The sequence below is a fragment of the Sipha flava genome, unplaced genomic scaffold (assembly GCF_003268045.1).
Source record: "Sipha flava isolate LNK unplaced genomic scaffold, YSA_version1 486_pilon_pilon, whole genome shotgun sequence".
In the NCBI taxonomy this organism is placed as follows: Eukaryota; Metazoa; Arthropoda; class Insecta; order Hemiptera; family Aphididae; genus Sipha; species Sipha flava.
This window is the reverse complement of record NW_020273287.1, coordinates 45466-70002: the sequence shown is the minus strand read 5'-3', so window position 1 is coordinate 70002 and position 24537 is coordinate 45466. Positions and strand designations below refer to the sequence as shown.

General features: G+C 30.2%; 4 protein-coding genes across 7 annotated transcripts; 1 reads left to right on the top strand and 3 right to left on the bottom strand.

Moving 5' to 3' along the window:
• Positions 1 to 283: 283 nt before the first annotated feature.
• On the bottom strand, positions 284 to 811 carry LOC112689944 (the record flags this gene model as incomplete). The annotated part of the gene is made up of 1 exon (XM_025563823.1): positions 284 to 811. A coding segment is annotated over one exon (507 nt), but the record flags the coding sequence as incomplete, so codon positions are not given.
• LOC112689953 lies at positions 694 to 2426 on the bottom strand (the record flags this gene model as incomplete). Its single annotated transcript, XM_025563836.1, has 6 exons — positions 694 to 786; positions 850 to 1015; positions 1427 to 1614; positions 1744 to 1899; positions 2020 to 2268; positions 2333 to 2426. Coding segments are annotated over 5 exons (834 nt in total), but the record flags the coding sequence as incomplete, so codon positions are not given.
• On the bottom strand, positions 2339 to 4170 carry LOC112689952. Its single transcript, XM_025563835.1, has 3 exons — positions 3841 to 4170; positions 3402 to 3559; positions 2339 to 2561 (listed from the first exon to the last, which is right to left on the bottom strand). The coding sequence occupies exons 1-3, from the start codon at positions 3890 to 3892 to the stop codon at positions 2427 to 2429; spliced, it is 345 nt and encodes a 114-aa protein (XP_025419620.1). The 5' UTR covers positions 3893 to 4170; the 3' UTR covers positions 2339 to 2426.
• A 1648-nt stretch (positions 4171 to 5818) lies between these two features.
• LOC112689951 lies at positions 5819 to 23617 on the top strand. Of its 4 annotated transcripts, none has more exons than XM_025563831.1 (4): positions 5819 to 6186; positions 16596 to 18902; positions 21942 to 22101; positions 22992 to 23617. In XM_025563831.1, the coding sequence occupies exons 2-4, from the start codon at positions 18470 to 18472 to the stop codon at positions 23578 to 23580; spliced, it is 1182 nt and encodes a 393-aa protein (XP_025419616.1). In that variant the 5' UTR covers positions 5819 to 6186; positions 16596 to 18469; the 3' UTR covers positions 23581 to 23617. The 4 variants fall into 4 exon arrangements, with proteins under 4 accessions (XP_025419616.1, XP_025419615.1, XP_025419617.1 ...); XM_025563830.1 differs by lacking the exon at positions 5819 to 6186 and adding an exon at positions 14446 to 15559; XM_025563832.1 differs by lacking the exon at positions 5819 to 6186 and adding an exon at positions 19188 to 19263 and having other exon boundaries at positions 18510 to 18902.
• The last annotated feature ends 920 nt before the right edge of the window (positions 23618 to 24537 follow it).

Below are 24537 nucleotides of genomic sequence, written 5' to 3'. Positions count from 1 at the left end.
TTACTTGTAGATGATGATGGAGAATGAATTATTTCATTATTACTAGTTGATTCAATAGTTAAGTGTTTTATATGAGACGAAAGGTGTTTTTTAAAAGAATTTAATAAATGAAATGAACGATTACAATCTTTTTCAGCACAATAGTAAATAGAAAAGTTATGACTAAAATGTTTATATTGAAAATGTTTAATTAAAATTTGAATAGTTGAAAATGTTTGATTACAAATAAAGCATGATGCCTTTTGAAAAAAAATAAGGAATTAAATGTATGTATAATATTATATTACAATGAAAATAATTATATTTAAACCAAAATACCTACATCACTAATTAATGAATTAACAGTAACATATTCTGTATCCCATGAAGTTTTTAACTTGTAGAAACCTTTTTGAATAAAATACCAAACTGGTTTACTTTCAACTGGGTATTCTGCATGAAGAGCATGAATAATTTTAAAACAGCAGTCTACAGCAGCAATAATAGAATTTAAAAGATAATATGTATCATCAACTACGACAAAATACTGAGAAATATCACTTATAGTTGATCCGATGATAATAATTAAAGGTTGCAATGTTAAAGCTAATTGTGTATACTTTTGTTTTCTTCTTGATATTGTTTCTTGTAATTCTGCATGAGATCTCAAATGAAGAATAAAACCATCTCGCATCTCACTTTTTGAAGGTCTCCAATTACATTTGCCCCTTTTATTTTTAAAAGTAACAGGAGAAAACAAGAACGGTAGAACCAAGAACGCTGCCACTAAAGACAATTCTTCGTTTTCTGAAAATACAACAAAATCTTTAATATACAAAAATACAATATATATTAATAAGGAATACATACTTTGAGCTTGATCTAAGTACTAATTTAATACATTTTTGAGTGTTTGATCTCTAAGATTTGAAGAAGTACTTTCAGAAAGTTCTAAAATCTTGTCCTTATAAATCAGAAAGTTTTCAAATAATGTTTGTATTTTTTCAGGATATATAAAATTAAAGTCTGCAAGCAACTTCATAAATTTGAAACATAATTAATTTAAGATAATATTTAGTTAATTAATATTAAATTATATAGATAGGTATTGAATTTAATTTTAATGCTTAATACCTAAAATTGGATTATTAAGAAACATCTTATCAAAATATATTATTATTTTATACTCTTACTACTAGAACTAGAGCTTTTTCCGTGTTAAATAATAAAATAAAAATAACATTGTGGCAATGTATTTGATGGAAAATGTTAAATGACACTAAATGAGTAGATGCCCATAATTAAAATTTTAGGTATAAATAAAATACTTTTTTATTTATTTATCTGAATAAAATAAATGTACTAAATTTTTATCCAGATTTAACTCAACGCTGCTAATATAAAATTGTATATAAATAAAGATACATAAGTATTAAGTATGACTTACAAGATTATATCCCATGGGTTTTTTTAATGCTGGAAACTCATTCATATATTGACAGACTGTTTGAGTTTCTGTATTTAATAAATGTTGAAGTCTATAGTTTCTGGTAATACTCCAATATTTTTCAACTAAATCCCAGGGATCAGAAGAATTGTTTAACCATTTAATAGGTTCTTCAACATTTTCTAAATCTAGAACCAAAAGTTGAATATTTAATACATATATAAATACAAATTAATTAATATATATATATTAATTAATGAACACTAAATATATATATATATATATATATATATTTAGTGCTCACTACTAATTATTACCAGAGTTTATGGTGTTTAAGTTTAAAGAATGTTGTTCAATAGGTGAGGCTGATTGTCTAGAATGTGATGTTATGACACCAGATTTTTTATAATCTCTTCTGCGATTGTTAAAGCAGTCCAACAATTTTCCTTTTGCTGCTTTTTTTATTGTAGGTCCTAGGTATAATATAAAAAATAAAAACAAATTTTACTATAGTATCTTAGTATTATACTAAGATAATTAGACATTATTTAGAATTTAAAATTAAAATATAATTCTGATATAAAATAACTTGCCATAATTCATGTATGGAATGAAATAAGTGCTAATATGTTCTTTTGGAAAAATATTAGTGATTTCTTGTGACAGCAATAAAAGTTTCTGACTTGTAACTATTTTCTCTGGTTCGCTTTCAAGTTCTTTTCGTACAATCAAATTACACAACTGCCTTCTCCCAAAATTATCTAATAAGCCACTTTCTTTATACTTGAACAGAATAGCTTTTCCTTCATTTGAATTTTTCAAATAATTAAGTACATTCTGGCCTTAAAATACAAAATCATTATATTCAAATAATATAAATATTTAAATAAGATAGTTAATAATTACTTGGCAGTTTTGAAGAATGACATGTTACATCTACATTTGAGTGTTGAACATATATCTGATTTGAATTAGATGAATTAGATGTTTGTCTTAGTATCTATTGATTAACAGAAGAGTCAAGAGGTGTGATGGAAATATCTGAGTCTGATGGACTTAATATAAAACCTGTATCACTTCCTAATGATAAAGTAGTTGGTGATTCAACATCAAGATTCAAAGGAGAAGATATGTCCTATATCAAAATCAATAAAGCATTAATTTAAATCAAAAACATAACTGAATATTAAACCAATTATGCATAAATTAATATTATATAATGGAATCTAAATAAAACAAACTTTTATTTAACAAAACTCTCAATAAAACGAATTTAACGAAACATAATACTTTCCATTCAAAAATGTTCCCTTAAACAAAAAATCAAATTAATTCAGTATTATTGTTGACATTTCATCAAGGATTTTAGCACACCACTGTAAAAAATGTAACAGATTACTTCTTTAATTATTTTAATAATTGCAAGAATTTTTATAGTCAAAATGGTAAGATGATCAACAAGATATCAAAAAGTTTTTTGACAACAAAGAATAAAAAAAAAATATATAATTTACATATGTACCTACCTAAGTTCTTAATATAATTAGAATGTATTCGTTTAATTTATTTTTATTATACTCATACATTTCACTTATATAATTATTTGAATTTGCATAAATTGTGTACCCTAAAAATGAGTTCTTTAAATGAAAAAAAAACGTTTAAGTTTGTTAAATAGAGATTCCACTGTATATATATAATATTATCATAATAAATAATTAAATTATTTATAATGATTTTAATATTTCAAGTACAAAAGAGTAGAGAAACAGTACCTAATCTAATCTAACCAAACAAATATTTCTGTATCTCCTCAAATCCTATAGAAGCTTAAAATATAGGTATCTATAAAGAAATATTTATTAAATCACATGTTAAATTATAAAATTAAAATGTTAAGAAAAATATGTTTGAACAATCACCCTGTATCAACCTAATTAATTGAAATAATTACAATATAAGATTCTGTGCTCACCATCATAAATGTAGTTTGAGTATCATTGGTTAAATCTAGTACTTTTCTCCATTCATCTACATTTGCTTTAAGTTTTGCTCTATGACCGATTTTAGGAACAAGTTCTTTCATCATATCTTCAGTTAAAATGTTCAAACAAGTAATGTCTTTGCCTTCATCTAACAGTAGAGAAATTTGAGTATAATATAGAGGAACAAAATACCTATGTTTATTCTTTTAACTAACATTACCAATCATAAAACATTAGTTTTAAACTCAGCTGCATTAATTCTTAATTAACTGTTTTGTATCTAAATTATATATCTATCATTGTATGACAGGTAAAATACAGAATATATTCCGTATAAATAAATATTTTTTAAGTATTATATAATTTTATATTATATAATTACATATTTTGAATGAATTTTAGATACATATTACATAGGTAGATACTTACTTTGAAAAACATCAATATATTGTTCCAGGTCCCAAGCTCTCAACATCAGCATCGGCCATAATAATATTTATAATAATATAAAAATTAAAAAAGAAAAAAACAATAAAGAAATGTATCACACAATTCGTAAGTTGTAATAATGATTAATAACAAATTAACAAATGTCAGACACGCGCGTCGCAAATAAAATGTAAAATATAAATTTTATTGTTGAAAGTTGGAACACGCGGTCAGTGTACGACCTACGCAAATAACAACAGTAAACAGGAAGGTCTATGACGTTGCAACTTGGAAGCAGCGGCATGGATTTATTTTTCCTATCTTTACAATACGCTTGGGTAATACCATTGATTATAGAATAGAATAGAACTATTCTATAATCAATGGTAATACCTACAAGAACCGCTGTACAGATTACGTACTGTTTAGCTATTTTTACCGAAAACTTGTTTTTCCTACAAAATTGTCTCTGAAATCAGCCGTTCACACTAATAAACACCACCAAACAAGAATAGTATCCATTACACATATTGTGTAACATAGCAATTTGAAATTAACAAAAATACTTTTGTACTGTTTACAAATCCAATGCTTCTTTAACAAAAATGTGTTTGTACCCAAAATATATCAGAACTTATATTGTAACTATATCAAATAGATTTTGTATTTATTACTAAAAAGTGGGTGGACCTAAATATTAGACCATTGCAACTACTAAATATCTTTCAACCAAATAATTCGGTAAATTATTTTTTTCCGTGTACGTGAAGTTGGCCCACCCTTCTGTTTTTTAATTATAACTCGCAAACGGCTTGCTCGCAAATTCTCACAAATAACTCGCAAAATATTGGTATAGGTTTTAAGTTAATCCGTGAAAAAGGGTGGGCCAACTTCACGTACGTAAACATATACAACTGCTAATGTAATGTAAATTAAATGTAGTTGGTTTCCGAGAATCCGGCGTATCCGAACGAATTTTCGTTATCGAATATCTTTGTTAGCATTTGCGATCAATTTATTTAAAAGTCATTAGTGTTTTTGACGACCCATGTATGCGATAAGGAATTAGTTATTATTCTATTTGTCGATTAGAGTACATAGGAAAGGGGGGTAAACGAGTGGTATTTATTTTAATTGTACTAATGTAATTTTAAATATGTTTCAAGTTCTAACTGTATACATTATTCAATCAGTGCCTTGGGCCTACGGATGGCTTAATCCGACCCTGAGTACTATATAGTATTTATAATCGATGCTAATACCTTGTATTCTAAACTTGACGCTTTCAACAGTTTCAGCCACGATTATCATTTATCAAATGTCATTGATTAGGTACTTCATTACTTTATTGAATATTAAAATTAAACATTGCGATCAGCACATGCTCAACCAAGACCACCCACTCCCTTAACATTGGTGGTCCAGTGCACCAAAAACAGTATACTCAAACCGCCTCTGACATTATCTGTGCTTATTATATGTATATATGTATGTATAATAAATAATAAATATAGTTTATATTTGAATATTTAAAATTTAAGTACCTACCGATTCATCAAACTTAAAAATAATAGTCTGCAATAACTATAAATATTTAAAAAAAATGTGTAATCAAATCTTCAATATGAATAAAACTATAAAAGAGTAAGTAGGTACCTAATTTTTATTTTTATTTGATTAATTTTTAAATACAATTGTTATAAGACACGTAAATATTGTGTACGTGTCCACTTTCACATAATAAATGTTAAAGAAAAATCGTCACGTTTGTATAAGGAAATGTCCTTAGAAATTAAGTACGTTTTTAAAATGTAAATACAACTATTAACACAATAACCTACTCCAATAAAATGTCGTTCCCAAAATAATAATAATTCAAGAGTGCAACATCACATTTTCATGATGCAGTCCAGGGCGCGTACAAATGGCTAATTATCAAATGTAGAAATCCGATGGCCACAGGATATACGTGACGTCCGGGACGATTTCATACCAAACAGCAGTGTCTTAGCAGTCACAGGACCAGCATAAATATCGAAGGGCGAGAGACAAGAGACCAGTTAGATTCCACAGCTCAAGTCACCCACACATCACCATTGGAGATTCCACGGACTCTGTCCGTATGTACATTGCCTGACCGTTAAGACTTACGAGTTTATCGCTCCGAGCCCTCTGACGCATATAGGTGTGCACAAGGAATCTCCACTCCGTACATTTTATAACTTATCTATGTTATTGTGATTTCTCTTAACTTAAATAAATATCTATTTTATTTATCAACAATATTGTACGATTCATTTGAACACGTGGGTTGCAACACAATGTAAATGTTTTATTAATTAAAAAGTAAGTAAAAAATCATTACCCAATCATTGTTATTATAAAAAGTGTATACAACTTAATTGGAGAATATTAGTTATATGAAAAAACTTATAAATACAAAAATTTATTTGTAATTTCTATGATGGTGGAGGGGTGACCGGGGTGGGTGTCTATATATTGTCTTGCACCACTAAGTACAATATATTCAAACCGCCTCTGGTAATAGAAATAGTATACATAATAAACAATCAGTGAAGGTAATAATTACGAAATTTTCTGTTAGTGAAGTTTTTACAATAAATTGCTGTTAATTACGATTACGTACTTATTTTTTAATAATTATAATATTGTTATAAAATAGTATTATTAAGGTAAAGTTAAAATCATATGACATAATTTGTGTAGTAAATAACAGTAGTAAAATAATTATAATATTATATTATATTCATACGGGTATAGTGTAGCCTATTTTTTTTCTTCATTTTTGCTTCCAAAATATAAGTAGGGTTTCTTATTGGCATACTTCTGGAATGTCTGGGATCAACCAATTCAGGAAGATGGCAATTGAAGAAAAACATTTCTAGTTTTGGAAACATTTTGTTATCCCAAAATATATCATCTTGTTCAATCGTTTCATGCTTTATACCTTTATTTGTCCAATATGCTATTATACCAAATCTTCTTCCAGTGACGTGTAGTTGTCCTTGTACTTGGTAGTAATATTTATGGTTGGTATTAATTCCTATATTATCTTTGTTTTTATCAATTTTCCATAGAGTAATTTTTCTTTGAATTATACTTTCTTCGGGCGTTATATTTGCTGCTGATAAAGGACATTTAATTTGTAGCTGTAGATACACGGTCTTGGTATGATCTATTAATGACAAAATTAACTCTTTTTCCACCAATTAATTTAGCGATAATACCGTTCAGCGATTCAACAACATTGCTGTCAACGTTGTGCATTGGACTACGACTATGTCTAGCCAAATAACGATCAGGCTGCATTAAATTATAATAAAATAGTGAACCTGTAGCTTTAATTTTTTCTAAATAATTAATCGTATTTACTTTGTTGCAAAAATAAGACGGACATTTAGTATGTTGTCCAAAAATGTGGTATATTTACAATTCTTCTACCAGTTAGATTGATTTCCATCGAATTATTTTTTTCTGTCCTAGTATAAGCTTCATCAACAACTCTGATTGGTGATAAACTAGTTACTGAATTCTTAAGTAATGATGAAGTGGACGGTGTTTGGACAATATTAGGAGATGACGTAACCAACACTTTTTTATTACAGCTTATATACGAATTTTCATCGAGTTCGCAATTTTATGGTAAAGCTAAATTCATATCACTTGAAGAAAGAGGATAAGAAATGTTCACATGTGACCTATTGTCTTCGGTACTTACAATAATCAATGACTCAGAAGGGATTCTTTTTTTGCAAATAATAAAATAAAATAATAGTAATAATATTTTTTAATATTTATATTAATATTTTAAAAACTTACTGTGTTTCATCTCTATTATTTATATTATTTTGGTTCATATTGTGGCCTCTTATTCCCTTTATGAAACCTTGATGTTTTTTTCTTTTAGATAGAAGAACTTTGGTTTTCATTTTAAATTTGGATTACAAACTAACACACCAATTACAATAACTAAATAGCCTTTACGGAAAGAAAGCTGAATAATGAATGAATAATCAATTCAAAATTGAAATACAGAACGATAATACAATATAAAAACATCTAATGTAGATATATAGTTTTATTATCAGGGCGCGGAAATATAAGTAATTGCTAACATTATTATAGGATACCACGAAATAAAGTTTATAACTACCATTGATTAAATATACATAGATAGCCCATACAATGATAATATATGGAAGCTTTCAATAACCGACCGGGAGAGCCAGAAATCTAGTAGTATGGGAGCTAGACATCAGAGTGCGCTACTTTTGTGGTTCAGTGGTCATATTATACGGCTTTAATACCAGGAGTTCCGATTTCGAATTCCTGCAAAGTACAACACATTTTTTTTCTTTTATTTATCTTTACAATACGACTATTGACTAAGTATATTTTAAGAATTTATTCATATTGATATAAATTAAACATGGCTGAGCATTTTTTAATTAATATATGATCATTTTAGTTGTTACCTATAACAAAATTGCTAGACAATTTTCGAAAAAAGGTTATATGTTGTATTAACGACATAATTCAAAATTGCAAATATGTAAATTTAACGCAATGAGTGAATTAAGTATGATAATATAATTGAACAATTTATAAATTTAGTGTATAAAATATGAACAAGGTGTTATTCATGATATATCTTAAAATAGATTTTTAATATTGCCATTGGTTAATTCATATTTAGTCTATTAAAACGATGATATAACTATTTATGAATATTATGTGCTGTATATGTGTTATAAATGGGTATTAACTCGTTATCACAGTATATAAATAGTTTTCAAATATACTATTTATTTTTAACAAAACAAACATTTAAAACGTTTTATTTTGTAATACTGATCAATACGTGTTAAACGTTGCTCTTAAGTACGTAAAATTTAATAATTATATTTACATTATCTATACTATACTTTTATTTAAAATTGTTATTGTCTTAAATTTATGATTTATTACCAAGATTTTAGATCTGTTCCAACCTGTGTTTACTTTTGTTTTAATTTTTGATTATAAAATAGTGTATCTATGTGTTTGTAAATTTGTAAAAGTGTAAAATCACAGCCTTTTTAAAATTTATTATCAATAATTTTAGATGGATATGTAAGTTTTTAAGTTGTTTTGTTTAAAATAAAAATATTTTGCTAGATCCTAAATCAATTATGGTACCTATATTCTCATTGATTAAATATAAAATAAATCAATAATGTTCCTTAGTGTGCTTGAGTTGCTTTTGAAAAATTATTATTTGAAAAAAATAATTATTTTACTTAATATTAACATTTTAAACTTAACTTTATTCAGCAATCATCATAGTAGTGCCATGAGAAAACATAATATTCGAAAATAAAATAACGTTATATGATTAGCCATTCAGATTTAGCATTGATTAAATACATGTATATTTAATCAATGGATTTAGTAAATAACAATATTCAATTTAATTTATATTCTTGGAATTCTTCTTATCGCGGTTTATTTTTATTCTACCGGTTTGTGTATTGTGTACAATTTAGTATTTGCCAACGCGTCACACTATCGCGGTTGCACCACGCGGTAGCTACCGCGTTGAAACTAGAGTGCCTTGATAGAGAGAGTGTGGCCATATTAACTGATGAGAAAATTGTCCGCCATTAGTAGACTAATAAATGAATGGCTCAAACTTGATATTATAGGATATTGTATTTTATAGATTGTTTTTTAATACTTTAATGGTTTAACATTTAATAATAAGAATAAATACTTCCTCATAATCTACTATATATCTACCTATATATTATTATAAATTTTATAATAATATATAAGTACCTATATTATTTATTCTAGAATAGTTATACTCGTATAAGATATAATGATCTCTCTTCATTTTTGATAGCCACAATTTCCTTCGAGCCAGTTCTCTTGAAAAATATTTCATAAGAAATCCTTTTTTATATGAGTTCGAACATCCAATAGCAGCACATCCAGGCATTTTTGCAATACTATAAATTATAATAATAAATAAACAAGTGATAAATATTATTGGTACTTTCAAACGTACTATATAGTTATAGTAAATATCTCATCAGACAACTCGGTATAACAATGAATAAATATAATTATAAGTATACTTACATAGGTGTAAGCGTGTAGTCACTTAAAAAAATTAATTGAATACCTATTTGAAACTTAAAACACAATTTACAGTTTAAAATTATATACAATATAACCAGTACTCATATAATATCAGTTGTTATCAAAAAAATATTAGCCTACTAATGGCGGATAATATTAATAACCAATCAGGAACAACACGCTCTATGACAACACTCTTATTATCAAGTCACTCTAGTTGAAACTACCGCGCGGTAAATTCGTGTCACACTAAACACGGTTTAACGTTCTCAGTTGTACACTTATCGTTGTCCACGTGGGTTGTGCGTAGTGATTATAATATATTATAATATCACAAGTAAGTTTGATTTTTTTCCAATCCTATGGAAATACTCCACTATAATTTTAATCCTTAAACCTAATAAAGCGCCAAACTGTCCCTCCTCGTACAGACCAATAAGTCTTCTCCCGATCCTGTCAAAAATATTTGAAAAACTTTTATTAAAATGTATCCTACCCATAGTCACTGATGCAAATATACTACCAAACACTCAATTTGGATTTCGCAACAGCCATTCCACTGTACATCAAGTACACAGGGTAGTTGATAAAATCTCGTACGCATTAGAGGAAAAACTCTACTGTACTGGAACTTTCCTCGACGTCTCCCAAGCTTTTGACAGGGTATGGCACGCGGGTTTACTCTATAAACTAAAACATCTACTATCTAGTCACTACTACTTAATCCTAAAGTCTTACCTCGAAGACCGCTTTTTCTCAGTGCGTATAAGCTCTACAATCTCCCCTCCAGCAAGAATTAATGCTGGCGTACTGCAAGGTGCAGTTACTGCCCCACTACTTTTTAATCTGTTAATCTCTGACCAACCTAACTCAAACCAAACCTTAGTCGGCGATTTTGCAGATGACAAAGCTATAATAGCTATCAGTCCTGACCCTAACTTAGCTTCTCTCTATGTACAAAATCATCTTCACCTCCTCGAAACATGGTATAGAGAATGGGGAGTAAAAATGAATGAGAGCAAATCCACCCATTGTACTTTCACTCTTCGGCACGGCACTTGCCCGAGACTATTTCTAAACAACCAAACTTTACCTAATGCCCAGTGTGTACGATATCTTGGAATCCACATCGACCGCCGACTTACTTGGGCACCTCATATCAGAAGCAAAGTTGTCGCACTCAACAACCGTCTTCGTCTTCTACGACCCTTATTAACTGCCAAAAAAGTAAAACTAACTAACAAACTATTAATTTATAAATTACTCCTAAGACCTATCTGGACATATGGAATCCAGCTCTGGGGTGCAGCAAAAATATCTAATATCAATCATATTCAAAGATTTCAATCCAAAATTCTTCGAACAGTTTCAAAAGCTCCATACTACATCTCCAATAAATCCCTCCACTCTGATTTAAAAATACCAACTGTCACCGAATTAGCCAAACTCCATTACAAGCGTTTCAATAGCCGACTCACCCAACATCCAAACTCTCTTATTACTCAACTCTCATCCGCAACTATTCCAGGCAACCCTCAAAGAAGATTAAAACGACAGTGGTGTCGTGACCTGCTGTGATAAATTGTATATAAACGTGTAATATAGGTTAACTACTTTCCTGACGAAGTACCTCCAATGGGAGGTCTCTTCACTCCGTCATTCCTGTTTTGTTTTATTATTATATCAAATAAGCGTATTGTTCTAATTTGTAACAGATTGCTAAATAAAGAATTAAGTTAAAAAAAAAAAAAAAAGTTTGATTTTTATTTAAGTTCATCCTTCATCAGAAGTAATAAGATCAAAAGTAAGTTCAATTTCCAACAGTGGCGTAGCCAGGATTTTTTAAATGGGGGGGGGCTAACTACTTTTTTGGATAAGTAAGGTAAGAGAGGATATAAGAATTCACCCTTAACCCGCCCCCACCATCTACCACCAAGTTTCTAAACGTAATTCAAGCATTTTAGTATAGTTTTAATAATATTTATTAATATATAATTTATAATAATAATAATAATTTTGATTTCAGTGTTCAGTCACTTGCTCTACTCTGACAGCTGCATCCTCTTAGGCGAATTTCTGGCAAATTCAGTTATTATTTCACTTTCATCGAATTGCTCTTTTTTATTTATATTAGCCATAGCTAACCCATTCAGTCTGTTTTCCGACATGGTGCTTCTTAAAAAAATTTTTAAGCGATTAAGTGCTGTAAACGTTCTTTCCGGAGTGAAAGAGGTAACTGGTAACGTGGCGAATAATTGTAAAAGTATTTTAATTTTAGGTCGAAGATTGGTGCGATGAGAGAGTGAATCAAGAGCAGGATTCGGTTTTGGAATAGTATTTTGACTCCATTGTTGCCTCCATATGAACAGGTCAGCTCTGATTATTGATGAGGTATCATCATGGAGATCTTGGACATATATTTTAGCAACTTTTATAATATTTTTATTGTCATACATATTTAAATTGGCCGGAGTAAGTCCTTCAAGTGGCATAACATCAATAAGCCTTTGATTAAAACGAGCATCCATTGATTCTATTAGTCAAGATACATTATACATATAAACACGGCCCATGGGGTGGCTATAGCCACTTTAGCCCCCCTTGGCTACGCCACTGATTTCCATTATAATTGATAGTAATTAACTTTAATTTGTAAAAAAATAATCCTTATTATATTTACCTACCTCATTTATAAGTTAACTAATACATTTAGTAAATAAATTTCAAGTATATTAATTTATTTAATATTATATATTTGAATATTGTTATTTAAATGTATACAAATGTTGTGTAGGATGGATTACAATTACTATATGCGTTCTTTGCAAGTGATATCAATCGCAAAATCTTTTGGGTATATAAATTCTCCAAGAAAAGAAAGAGAATTTTGGGTACATCCATTTAATAAAAGCCGCGAAGATAATGAGCGTTTTAAAAAATTTTATTTGGACATAAGACAGTATCCACGGAAGTTCTTTAAATATTACAGAATGTCCTTTCAATCATTTGATGAACTTTTGGAGAATGTGCGTCCACATATAACAAAACAAATTACACCATTTCGCAATCCCGTTTCTACAGAAGAAAGACTATAATAAATTGTTAATATTTTATACAGAAAACGCGCGTTGCTACCGCTGTAGTGTGGTGCATGTGATTGAAAACCATGGGTTTTTATTTTGAGTGGTCGAAAATAGTTCTAGCGGCGCTGCCGTCAAACTGCGACACGCAACGACGTTGTGCGGCGGCTAGCGGTAGAACGCGGTGGAAACGCCCAAGTGTGCACGTTCCATAAATACACATGTGATGATATTTATGAACGAAACCGCGCGGTGCAACCGCGAAAGTGTGACGCGACCCTAATGTCACATAATCCGTACTAATTTACGTGTTTCCATATTGCGTATAGCTATGGGCTATCTATGTATATTTAATTAATGTAACTATATTGCACTGTTTAGGTTCATTAGCGAGACGCTACGTGGTAGCGGTACGGGGGACTCTCGCACGCACTCGCACTCTGTCATCACTTAATATTGTGATCGCGAAAAAATGTTTATTTTTCATTCCAACATACGTTTCTAATTCCAACGCTACGTGTCAACAATTATTACGATTTTCATTCTGAAAAAATATTTGGATGCTCCGTAATATGTACGAAGGATTGATCGAGGCACATTTTAAAAATTGTATTTAGTTATTGCAATTATTGCAATTCAAATTACAAAAATTAAAAATGTAGCTCGATCGTTCCTTTGTACATATTACGGAGCATCCGAATATTTTTCCAGAATGAAAATCGTGATAATTGTCGACACGTAGCGTTGGAATTAGAAACAGTAGTTTTTGTTAAAAAAAGAAGTGTTAGTGAGGCTCCTTAAAGTAAACTTATTATGTAGTAGTTAACTTTTTAATTAAAACACTTTTTAAAAATTTCTAACGCTTTTAAAACTATTTTTGATTATCCGAGTTGATTTAATAATTATTATTTATAGTCAGTGTGGCTGTGTACCAAAAAAACCAAGAATAATATATATAACTATATTATAATGAAGATAACTTGATATTAACGGGTTATTCCACTTTATTATTACTTGTACCAATATGACATACATACATGTTTAATGAAACTCTTAGTTTATTGATTAAATAATTTTTTTTAATTATCTTTGGTGTGGGTTTTTAAATCATTATTTTTATTAAAATGTAAGATACTAGATATTTCAACAGTCTGGAACATATCCTAAACAATTTAAATATAGTGAATAATATTTCTTTTCAAGGAGAAACTAATGATTTAAATTTATTTATTATACGTTTATCAGAATTAGGTTTTGTCTATGTTGTGGCAAAGTTGGTGAAATATGAAAGTAATTTATTAAAATAAGTATGAATGTTTAGATAGTTATTTAAGTTATTTATTGAATTTATAAAAATTAATTAAAAAAAAAAGTCTCTGAATAGTACTATAGAAACCATAATTGATCAATTTTTACCAGAATCATTAAGGAAATATCATTTAAAAAATTTAAAACTTACAGGAGAGTATAAAAAAATTTCTGATGCTATACCTTAATTTTTACATGGAAGACCTGAATCATTTGTCAAGCATATTTATAATGGACTTTCTACTGCTAAAAATATATATTCTGAAAATAAAATAAAAAAGTTAAAATTGGAGCATACATTGCATGTAAAGAGTGAAGATCAGGGCCGGATTTAACGGAGGGTTTTAAGGGCAATTGCCCCGGGCAACAGATATTTGGGAGGCATCTGGATGCCGGTACACTTTAAAAATATATTTTTATTTTGACCTTTTTAGAAATGTATGAAAAAATTATCAACTTGAAAAAATAATATAGGTTTATAATTATATTATTTGGTCTATAAAATGAGTACGTCAAGATGTTAAGTGGCAACAGTATGGTATTGGGGCATCCAGTGAATGCACAAATATATTAGTATATAGGCTTCGATTAAATATACATGTGTTTTTAATCAATGAAGTGGTTACGGGCGCCTTACGGGCCCCCTACGGGCGTCTTCACACGTAGCCACTCAGCAGCGCTTCTTAGCAGCGCGTCAGTAGCGCTGCGAATATTTTTAGAAGCGCGTCAGTGGCGCTGCGAATATTTTTAGAAGCACGTCAGTGGCGCTGCTATTGTTTTTAAAAGCGCGTCAGTGGCGCTGCTAATGTTTTTAAAAGCGCGTTAGTGGTGCTGCGAAAGTGTATCGGTAGACAATATTTGTGAACACGAGAGCACTACATCATTCTCAAAATGAACGTGGAAACTAAACTATTGTTGGCGATGCTATTAATTAAAAAAAAGAAACGTAAAAATACACCGAGAAGATTCTGGGTGAAGCCATTGCTTCTAGAAAGACCAAACAAAGGATTATTTTAAACACTGTTTGATGACTTGGAAGGAGATGATATAAAATTCTTCTCATATTTTCGTATGTCGAAGAATACATTCAAAGAACTTTTATCTGGTATCAAAAATAATATAACGAAACAAGATACTATCATGAGGAAGTCCATTCCTCCGAATGAAAAACTAGCTTTAACTCTGAGGTAAGAATAATAAATTTACAATATTTAAAGTGTTATGCTTTATTATAAGAAATATACTTAACATTTTTTTGAAAATAAATGAAATATCTTTTCAAAATAAATATTAATATATCTAAACAAGATATTATATTAAATAAAAAACTGTAATAAAAAAATTAAATTAAATTAAATACCTTTTTTAATTCTTATAAACTAAAAAACAATTGTTAACATACTTTTTGAGAGTTACTTTTAATTGCTAAATACATCATTAGATAAATCGCTTTGAACAGAGGATGCATCTTCGGGGCTATAAGTTGTAGGCCATAACTGGTCTTGATGCTGCGCTCGCGTTTGGTTCTTGTATACAGGTATTTCGATTCCAAATTCAGATTGCGTATTTAGGTGCCGATTTACGTTGGTCCGTATGGCAGGTTGTACAGGTTGGCTTGAATAAGAGTTTATATTAAACTGTGTTCGTATCGGATTCGGATGTGAGTACTGATTTATAGTGGTTAAAGGATGGAGCTGACCTGAAGAAGTAGCACAAGCTGTTTGTTTGGCAGACGATATTAAATTCATCATTTGTGTCTTTACATTTAGTTTCATATGATTCGGTATAGATTGTAAGTGTTTACGTAGGGATAGTAAAAATAATCGGTCTTCGTTTTCATAATCCAAACTTTTTTTTGTCTCTTGTTAATATTTTTTTTTTAGAACTTCCAAGAGGTCTTCGTCAGAATGCCGTTTCTTAGGCTTTCCTTTATAAGGCATTTTATTAATATTTTCTTCAGCTACTGCTTCAATTTCTTCTAAATTTCTTTCATGATCGCTCAACTCAATACTATCATCTATAGGTTTTGTGGTAGTATCTAAAAATCTGAGTTTATCAAAAAATATGTATTTTTTTCGAAATTTTGTTGCAGAACCTGTTTCATATGATTCTTTTGCTTTGCCAATTCTCGTGTATATGAACCGCGTAGACTTTTCCATTTTCGTTGATATGAATTACCTGTGACATGAAAAAATCATTAGTTTAAATATTATTTGTTTTTAGATATCTCGGGTCTGGATACACGATGAGCGATCTTCACATCGATTATCGCATTGGATTATCAACAATATCTAACATTGTTCGAGAAGTGTGCGAATCTCTCTGGGCCACATTTAAAAAAAGTTGTTTCCCTACAATCACGGAAGAACTACTAACAAAAGTTGCTACAGAATTTGAAGAACGAGCTAATTTTCCACACGTTATTGAAGCCATCGATAGGAAACATATTCGAGTAATCAAGCCAGAGGGCAGTGCATCAATGAACTTCAATTATAAACATTTTTTTTTCCATTCTCTTACTGACAGCGTGTGATTCAAATTACAAATTTTTATACATTGACGTAGGAGCACCAGGAAAATCAAGTGATTCAATAACTTTTAAAAACTCATCGCTGTATAAATTGTTAAAAACTAACAAAATTAAATTACCACCACCCAAACCTCTTTTAGACAAAATTCCTTATTTTTTAATTAGAGATGAAGGATTTGGGCTTTGTCAATTTCTTCTGAGATCATTTGGTGGAAAATATTTGTTTGTGGGTAAAAAAATATTTAATTACTGCCTTACAAGAGCCAGAAGATACATCGAATGCAGTTTTGGAATACTTAGTAATAAGTGAAGAATCTTGCATCGTGCACTTAATGTTGAAGAAAGTTTGGCAGAAAATATAATTAAAACGTGCTGCCTTTTACACAATTTTGTGAGGGACAGAGATGGTATTACATTTGAGGATACTATCGCTATTAGTGGGTTGATTGAAGATACGACAGTGGACAATTCTCAACCAGGAAATGCAACCAAATGCGTTCGAACAGAACTTATTGATTTTTTTATGAAAGAGGGACAAGTATCGTGGCAAATGAAAAAAATATAAATTTATTTTATTTTATTCACTAGTTTCTGTATTTCTATTATCATTATTATTATTTTTTTAAATTTATGATACTCTCGCGCAGGCAGTCCGATAGTGAGCACGCATTTTTACGTCGCTCCCGGATTATGTTCAGCTCTGAAACTTCTACCGAACAGAAAATTCCGTTTTTCATCTTAATCAACGAAATACTTGACAATCTTGCCACAAACTTGTTAGCTGACCAACTTACGGGTTAAATACTTCTCCAAATCAAGTAACATCGTCTATTATTTTTATTTATTTATAAATTAAACTAAATAAATTACATCCCACTACCGCGAAACGTTAGTCCAAACACAGGTCCACAGGCACCGTTGCGCGCGGTGACCTTTGAACTCCGATAACATTGGCGATATGGCCTCTAGAACCGTGTCCTCAATTAAAATTATCAATAACCAAATAATCAGAAAAAATAATGAAGACAAAAATAAAAATAAACGTAACTTATCGACATCGTCCACTCCACCGCAACCACCATCCTATACAGCTAGCATCAAGAAAGTTAAATCGTTTATCACGCCAAACAGGTATAGCGTCCTATCAGCTGTAGACGAGCCTACTATCGAAAACCTTAACGTCGTATCTGATAATCAAAACAAGGAGCAACCGAATACCACTAACAATACACCGAAAACAACTTTGCCTCCACCCATCTTCATTAAAGGGGTTCTCAACTACATGGGCTTGATGAACCAATTTAAACAAACATCGGCCCAAACACCTTCTCGTGTAAATTGACCGCAACTCATCTAAAAGTCCAAACTGATACCCCAGACAATTACAGAAAAATCATTCACTTATTGAAAGAAATCAACGCTCAGTACCACACATACCAGCTCCAATCCGATAAACCTCTAAGAGTAGTCATAAGGATCCGATATAACAACAGCTCTAGAAGAAATAGGGTACAAGGTGAGAAATGTCACCAATGTTAAACACCACCAAACCAAAATTTCGCTGCCCATGTTCTTTATTGACATAGACCCAAATGTAGAAAGCGATACTGATATTTTCTCTATTACGTCTATTTTGCATACAAAAGTAAAAATAGAAGAGCCCCACAAAAAACGACAGATATCACAATGCCAAAACTGTCAAAGCTATGGACACACTCGCTCATACTGCGCTTACCCACCCATATGTGTCAAATGTGGAGAAAAACACCTTTCATCATCGTGCACAAAATCACCAGATCTACCAGCAAAATGCGGCCTCTGTCAAGGCGTGCATCCAGCCAACTATAAGGGATGCACAATATATCAAACAATTTCCTGGAAACACAACAACAACACCTCAAGCAAGAAAGCCCAGCAGCCACCGCCTTCTAATCTCAACATCAACATCAATCCTGAATATCAACAGCAACAACCAGGCTCCGAAAACACGACCAGGTCACGTACGTATGCAAATGTAACTGAGGGTCACCAGTCCGCAAACTCTAATACATCCACAAACACCAATGAAACCTCACTTCTAAAATTCATTGACGAGTTCAAATCTATAATAAACCCTCTTATCTCTCTCCTCACCACCGTCCACTCAAATCTCATTAACACCAAAAATTAGGCGACATTTATGTCACCTAGTTAACTAGTTAAAAAATGCACTGAGTGTACGTACAACAAAACAGCGACACTTATGTATGTTTACTGTTCAGTTTTAGTATGCGTAAATTTTTTAGGTGTTTTGGTACAGAATTTCAAGTCCACTGTGTGGAGGCAGACACTTTGAATTTTTCTGCATCCGAAATACATTTTGTAAGTTTTATTCCATGCTGTTCAAAAATGTATTAAATTGTGTTGTACACTTCCCGGCTTAGTTAATTTTAAATAGGTACATATTTCATAATAACTTATTCTTAAATATGATTTAAGTATTGATTTGATTTTATAAAACCAATAATTAAAGTAAATAGGGCACACCATTCTACTCGTACCTATAACAGTGGCGGCTCGTGATGTTCAAAGCGAATTGTGTGTAATTTAGTAATTATAATGTAAATGTCCATTTATAAAATAAAATATATTATCATACGTTTTTTTGTCGTCTTCATTTTTTTCTTTTTTGTACAAATTATTTTATTTTATTTCTGTGCTACTTAGAAAATCGCTTTATGCTCGAATTATACGTATTGACATTTAGTATATTATATTTATTTATATATTACCCTTTTATGTATATATTTATATTCATGGGCGTGATCAAGGATGGGAGTTTAACTCCCCATGGACTCTATACAATTATAAATATTTACTTTTTTTACATACACATATTTTTATTTTTTATGAATGTGGACACGATTTTTCTTAGTAAAATTGATCCTATCAACAACATCAGGGGTAGTTTTCGATAGCAAATGTTACATTAATTCATTTTATATTTCTCAATCGTTTTTCCAATAATTGCGGAAAACCGATGAAAGATTGCAAAAACACGACACCATTTACAGAATGTCGAAATGTAGGTAAAAATTTGAATGAAAATTGCTATACAAATTCAATTTTAGTAATTTTTTTAGTTTCTAATTCTTCCATTTTTTTTCAATTGTTATTCTATTCCTTGAGCACTGATTTCGTAACGCTATATAAGTATCAATTTGTGTATTTTTTAAAATATCTATAGAATTAAAAATGTTAGGGCGAGAAGAATTAAACGAACTATTTAATTTCCATGGAAAGATTTGCTATTGTTAATCGTGCGTAATGTCGATGATAAATATTCTAACCATATTTCTGGTAGAAAATCAGCATTATTTTTTATATATGAATCTAATATATAGTCTACTACTGTAAAATTTAGCAAATTGAGAACCGGATATATTCTTTTGAAACGAGTCGTTATTACACCTGTACACCTAGACACGTGCCGCTACTAACCTTTGGAAATAAAATCCTACATTCACTATAGTACAGGGGTTCTTAACCGGTGGTCCATGGATCCCTAGGGGCTCCGTACATGGTTACCTAGGGGGTCCATGGACTGATTTGCATTTTTTGTTTTTTTTTTTCAAAAAATACCCAACATTAAATTTATGCAAGAGTAATTCAAATTATTAAATGAATCAAGATTGTCGGTTGAAATAGAAATGATTTTATTTATTTTATACATTTTAAATTTCAACCGTAAACTATTTAATTTTTCTTATCGATGTACAATATATTGGTACAATATCTGAAAACGTGAATAAGATAACAAAAACAATGTCTTGCTCGTGTTCCTCCATCGATAGACAATTACGGGGTAAACCAGTCATTATTTCGTATTTAATTAATGTCAATTACGGAAACCCATCAGTGATGGCTCGAAAGTTCTAGCAAATGCATATTTTTATTGGTTCATCCTAGAACATCCAAAGTAAGATACAAATATGTTTCACACTTCTCTGATGTCATACACGAAATTTTATTTTGCTATTTTTTTTGCATGTTTACGGTTTTTACTGCTATTTTGTTAATTTTAGGTTTTTAGTGCTATTTTTGGGTATATTTTCACATAAATACATATTATAGGAGGTATTTTGCTAATTTGGAGTTATAAATGCTGTTAATGGGCATATTTAAAAAAATAAACACATATTGTTGAAAAACTAAATTAGCTACCAAACAGCCGCCTACGAATATGTGAACGAAAACAAATTGTTTTATTTTAAGATGGTACGCATCCGGAATAAACGACCTTAGACCGTTGTTATCGTCGATTAAATCGGACAATTCCGTTCATTTCCAATAATTTAGTTGTTTTTAAAATTGTTTCAAAATATGAACTGCAGTTATCGAATTCGTCGTATTTCCGTAAGATACGGCGTTATCGCCGTACATAAAGACCTATGATTTTATTTTAGTTGTCTGCGTTCTGCCGTTATTTGCGTGTTGCGTGTGCGTTTGATCGTGAACTATCGTATTTATCGTGTTTAAAAATGCCTAAAATTAAACAAAATTTGTCAAATCGGCTCCAAACCTATGTTAATTTATATGGTCCTAAAATTTTTTTAATTGATAAAAGTGTATTATTTTGTAAAATTTGTGAAGTCAAAGTTAGTTCTGACAAAAAGTTTAACGTATCACAACATATAAAAAGTGACAAACATATCAAAGGCCTTGCCCAATATGAATATCAAGTAAATCGGAAACAACCGCAGTTATTGATAGCGACAAGTAATATTAGTAAAAAATTGTCATTTAACAAAGATTTGTGTGAAGGTACGGTTTCCTTTGCGCGATCGCGATCCAAGATCGCGCGCCCCGATCGCGCGGCTGCTGATCCAATGTAAAATAGATAGCGTTGGTTTCCCCTGCGCGATCGCGGTCGGCGATCTAATTCGATCGCGGCGCGAACGCGAACTGACTGATCATTTTTTTTATAAATTATTTTTTTTATTATTAAACAGTATTTTAACTCTTGTTTGAAATCGGTTATGAATATTGATTTGTATTAGATGAAGACTGCAAGAGAAGGTACAAAAACATTAAAGATGCCCATTTAAAAAATAAACGGGCAAGAAAAATGAATACTGGAGCAAGTGCCTCTTCAAAACCCTCAAAATGGCATTTAGCACCATTTTTAACTTTTTTGGATGCAGTACCACAAGAAAGAAAGTAAGTACCTTATTACATATGATAGAGTGATTGATTTCAAGTGCAACACTAATTATTTCGCAAACTACTGACTTTTTCAAAATTTGTTTTTTTTTAATTTTGTATTAACTTCAATTAGTTTTAATTTTTTTTTGCATTTATATTTATTAGTTAACCACTATAACTTTTGATTTTAAAATGGAAACATGTATTATAAATTCCATAAATATATAGATACGAGTATAGCTTTTTTTATGAATTATAATATTCAAATTTAAATTTTTCGTTTATCCGTCATCGAGATACAGTTCCTCAAAGTTTTGTGGGGTTTTAATGTTTTGCGTCATAGTCAGTAAAGACCATAAGTTATTGGTAATTTATGGTTAAATGCAAGAAATGGTATCATGATAAAGTGATTGGCCACTGTGTTGCTCGTAAAATCAATCACCCAGTAAAGATATGACTAGCGTACGGACATTGTAGTAGTAAAACAATAGTAAAATTGATTACAATATTGCACTAAAATTTTTTATGAATTTCTGACTAAAAATTATTTGCACATTTTCATGATATTTACGTATTTTTGTTAAAATTCAAACTTTAAATGCTTATAAAAATACATAAATAAAAAAACACACCATTGTGAAATCAATACATTCATACACTCAGAATCGAAAATTTGAAAAATAGTTAAAACTTTTGTGTAAATGACTAAGTTCAACTAAATTGAAAAAAATCCGAAAATTGCACTTAAGAGTTTTAGATTTTAATTCGTACTTAAATGGAACACATTTAAAACTTACTTAGCAATAAATTGGAACAGTAGAAGGAAAGATGCAAATGCTACAACATCCTTACCCTAGTGATGACTATAATAGCAAATTATTAATATTTATTATTCATTTTAACAGCACTACTTCAAATATATATGATACTGATAATAATGAAGATTCTGGCTCAGACGAAGAGGAAATAAATATCACACAAGATGATATACTGCAGTCATCACCAGTAACGCAATGTCCTCAATCTCCATCGACTTCAAAATCACAAAAATCGACTCATAAAAGAAAAAATTTAAAAGTCACTGAATTATTAGAAAAACGATCAAAAGAAAGAACAGAGCTGATGACACAACTGATCACTAAAAAAAAAAATACGGATGAGTACGATGATGTTGATCATTTTTTCAAAAGTTTAGCTCTATCTGTCAAAAAGTTGCCACCACACTTGATTTCACAGGCGAAATTGAAAATGTTGACAATTGTGACTGACTTGGAACTTCAAGCTGCAGATTATCATACGCATAACGTCCACATCATACCTAGCATTAGCAGAGTATCATCAGAGTCAAATACTTCTACTAGTAGTTCCCCATATTCTAACAACTTTATTCCATATAGTCCACCTTCACTAGATTCACCATCATATTCAAATTTTCAACAACAGTTTGGACCACCAAATCCAACTACATTTACATGGAACACCAATTCTCAATAAATTTAACAATATATTTTAAAATATTATCTTATAAGGTATTTTGATTTTTTTAAATTAATTGTTCATAAGTCAATGAAATATATGATAAGGTAACTATTATTTTTAACTACTATTTTTTTTTTAATATTTTTTTTTTTTTAACTATTACTATTATTTGTATCAATAGAAAACTGATTTATTTTTAACTTTGATACAAATTGTATATTAAAATAAAACAACAGTATTCCACAAATAAATTTATAAATCTGAGTTCTTATTTCATTGTACTTTATCTGTACTTAATTGAAAAATTGTACTTACCTCAATGTAACCGCCAATTTTTCTTCTGGTGATATGGGTTTCCTTATAAAAAATGTCGGATTTAATGTTAAATTGTCTCTTATTAGATTCAAAATAAAATCGAACTGATTGCGGTTTAATCTAAAAAATTCCCTGAACTTAATTTCATTATTTTTTAGATGGCCGTTGATGAGTATTTCATGATAACCTTCGGTACTCCTCTTTTTAAATAATGGATCGTGTTGCTTTCTTTTTTCTTCCGACAAATACCAGTGCAAGATCTCATCATCTTCTTCTTCTAGCAAAAGAATTTTTAAGATTTCTTTATCGACTGGATCCATTATAATAATTTTTAAAAACGAACAGTACTCGTGCGCCGTGAACTTACTGAACACTAGTGAACACTTCAAAATATCGAATACGACTAACGGACGAAATATAAATATAAATTATAAATCTTTCGATCGCAACGTAGAATCGTCTAGAGCAAACCGACATGACGCAATCGCGATCTTAATTCGTAGTTCGCGTTCGCGATCGCGCAAGGGAAACCGTACCTTGAGGCTTTTATTTCTGCTAACATTCCTTTGAACAAGTTAGAAAACCCAAAATTCAAAACATTTTTAGAAGTATATACAAAAAATGATATTCCGAGTAAATCCACGTTGCGAAAAGGAT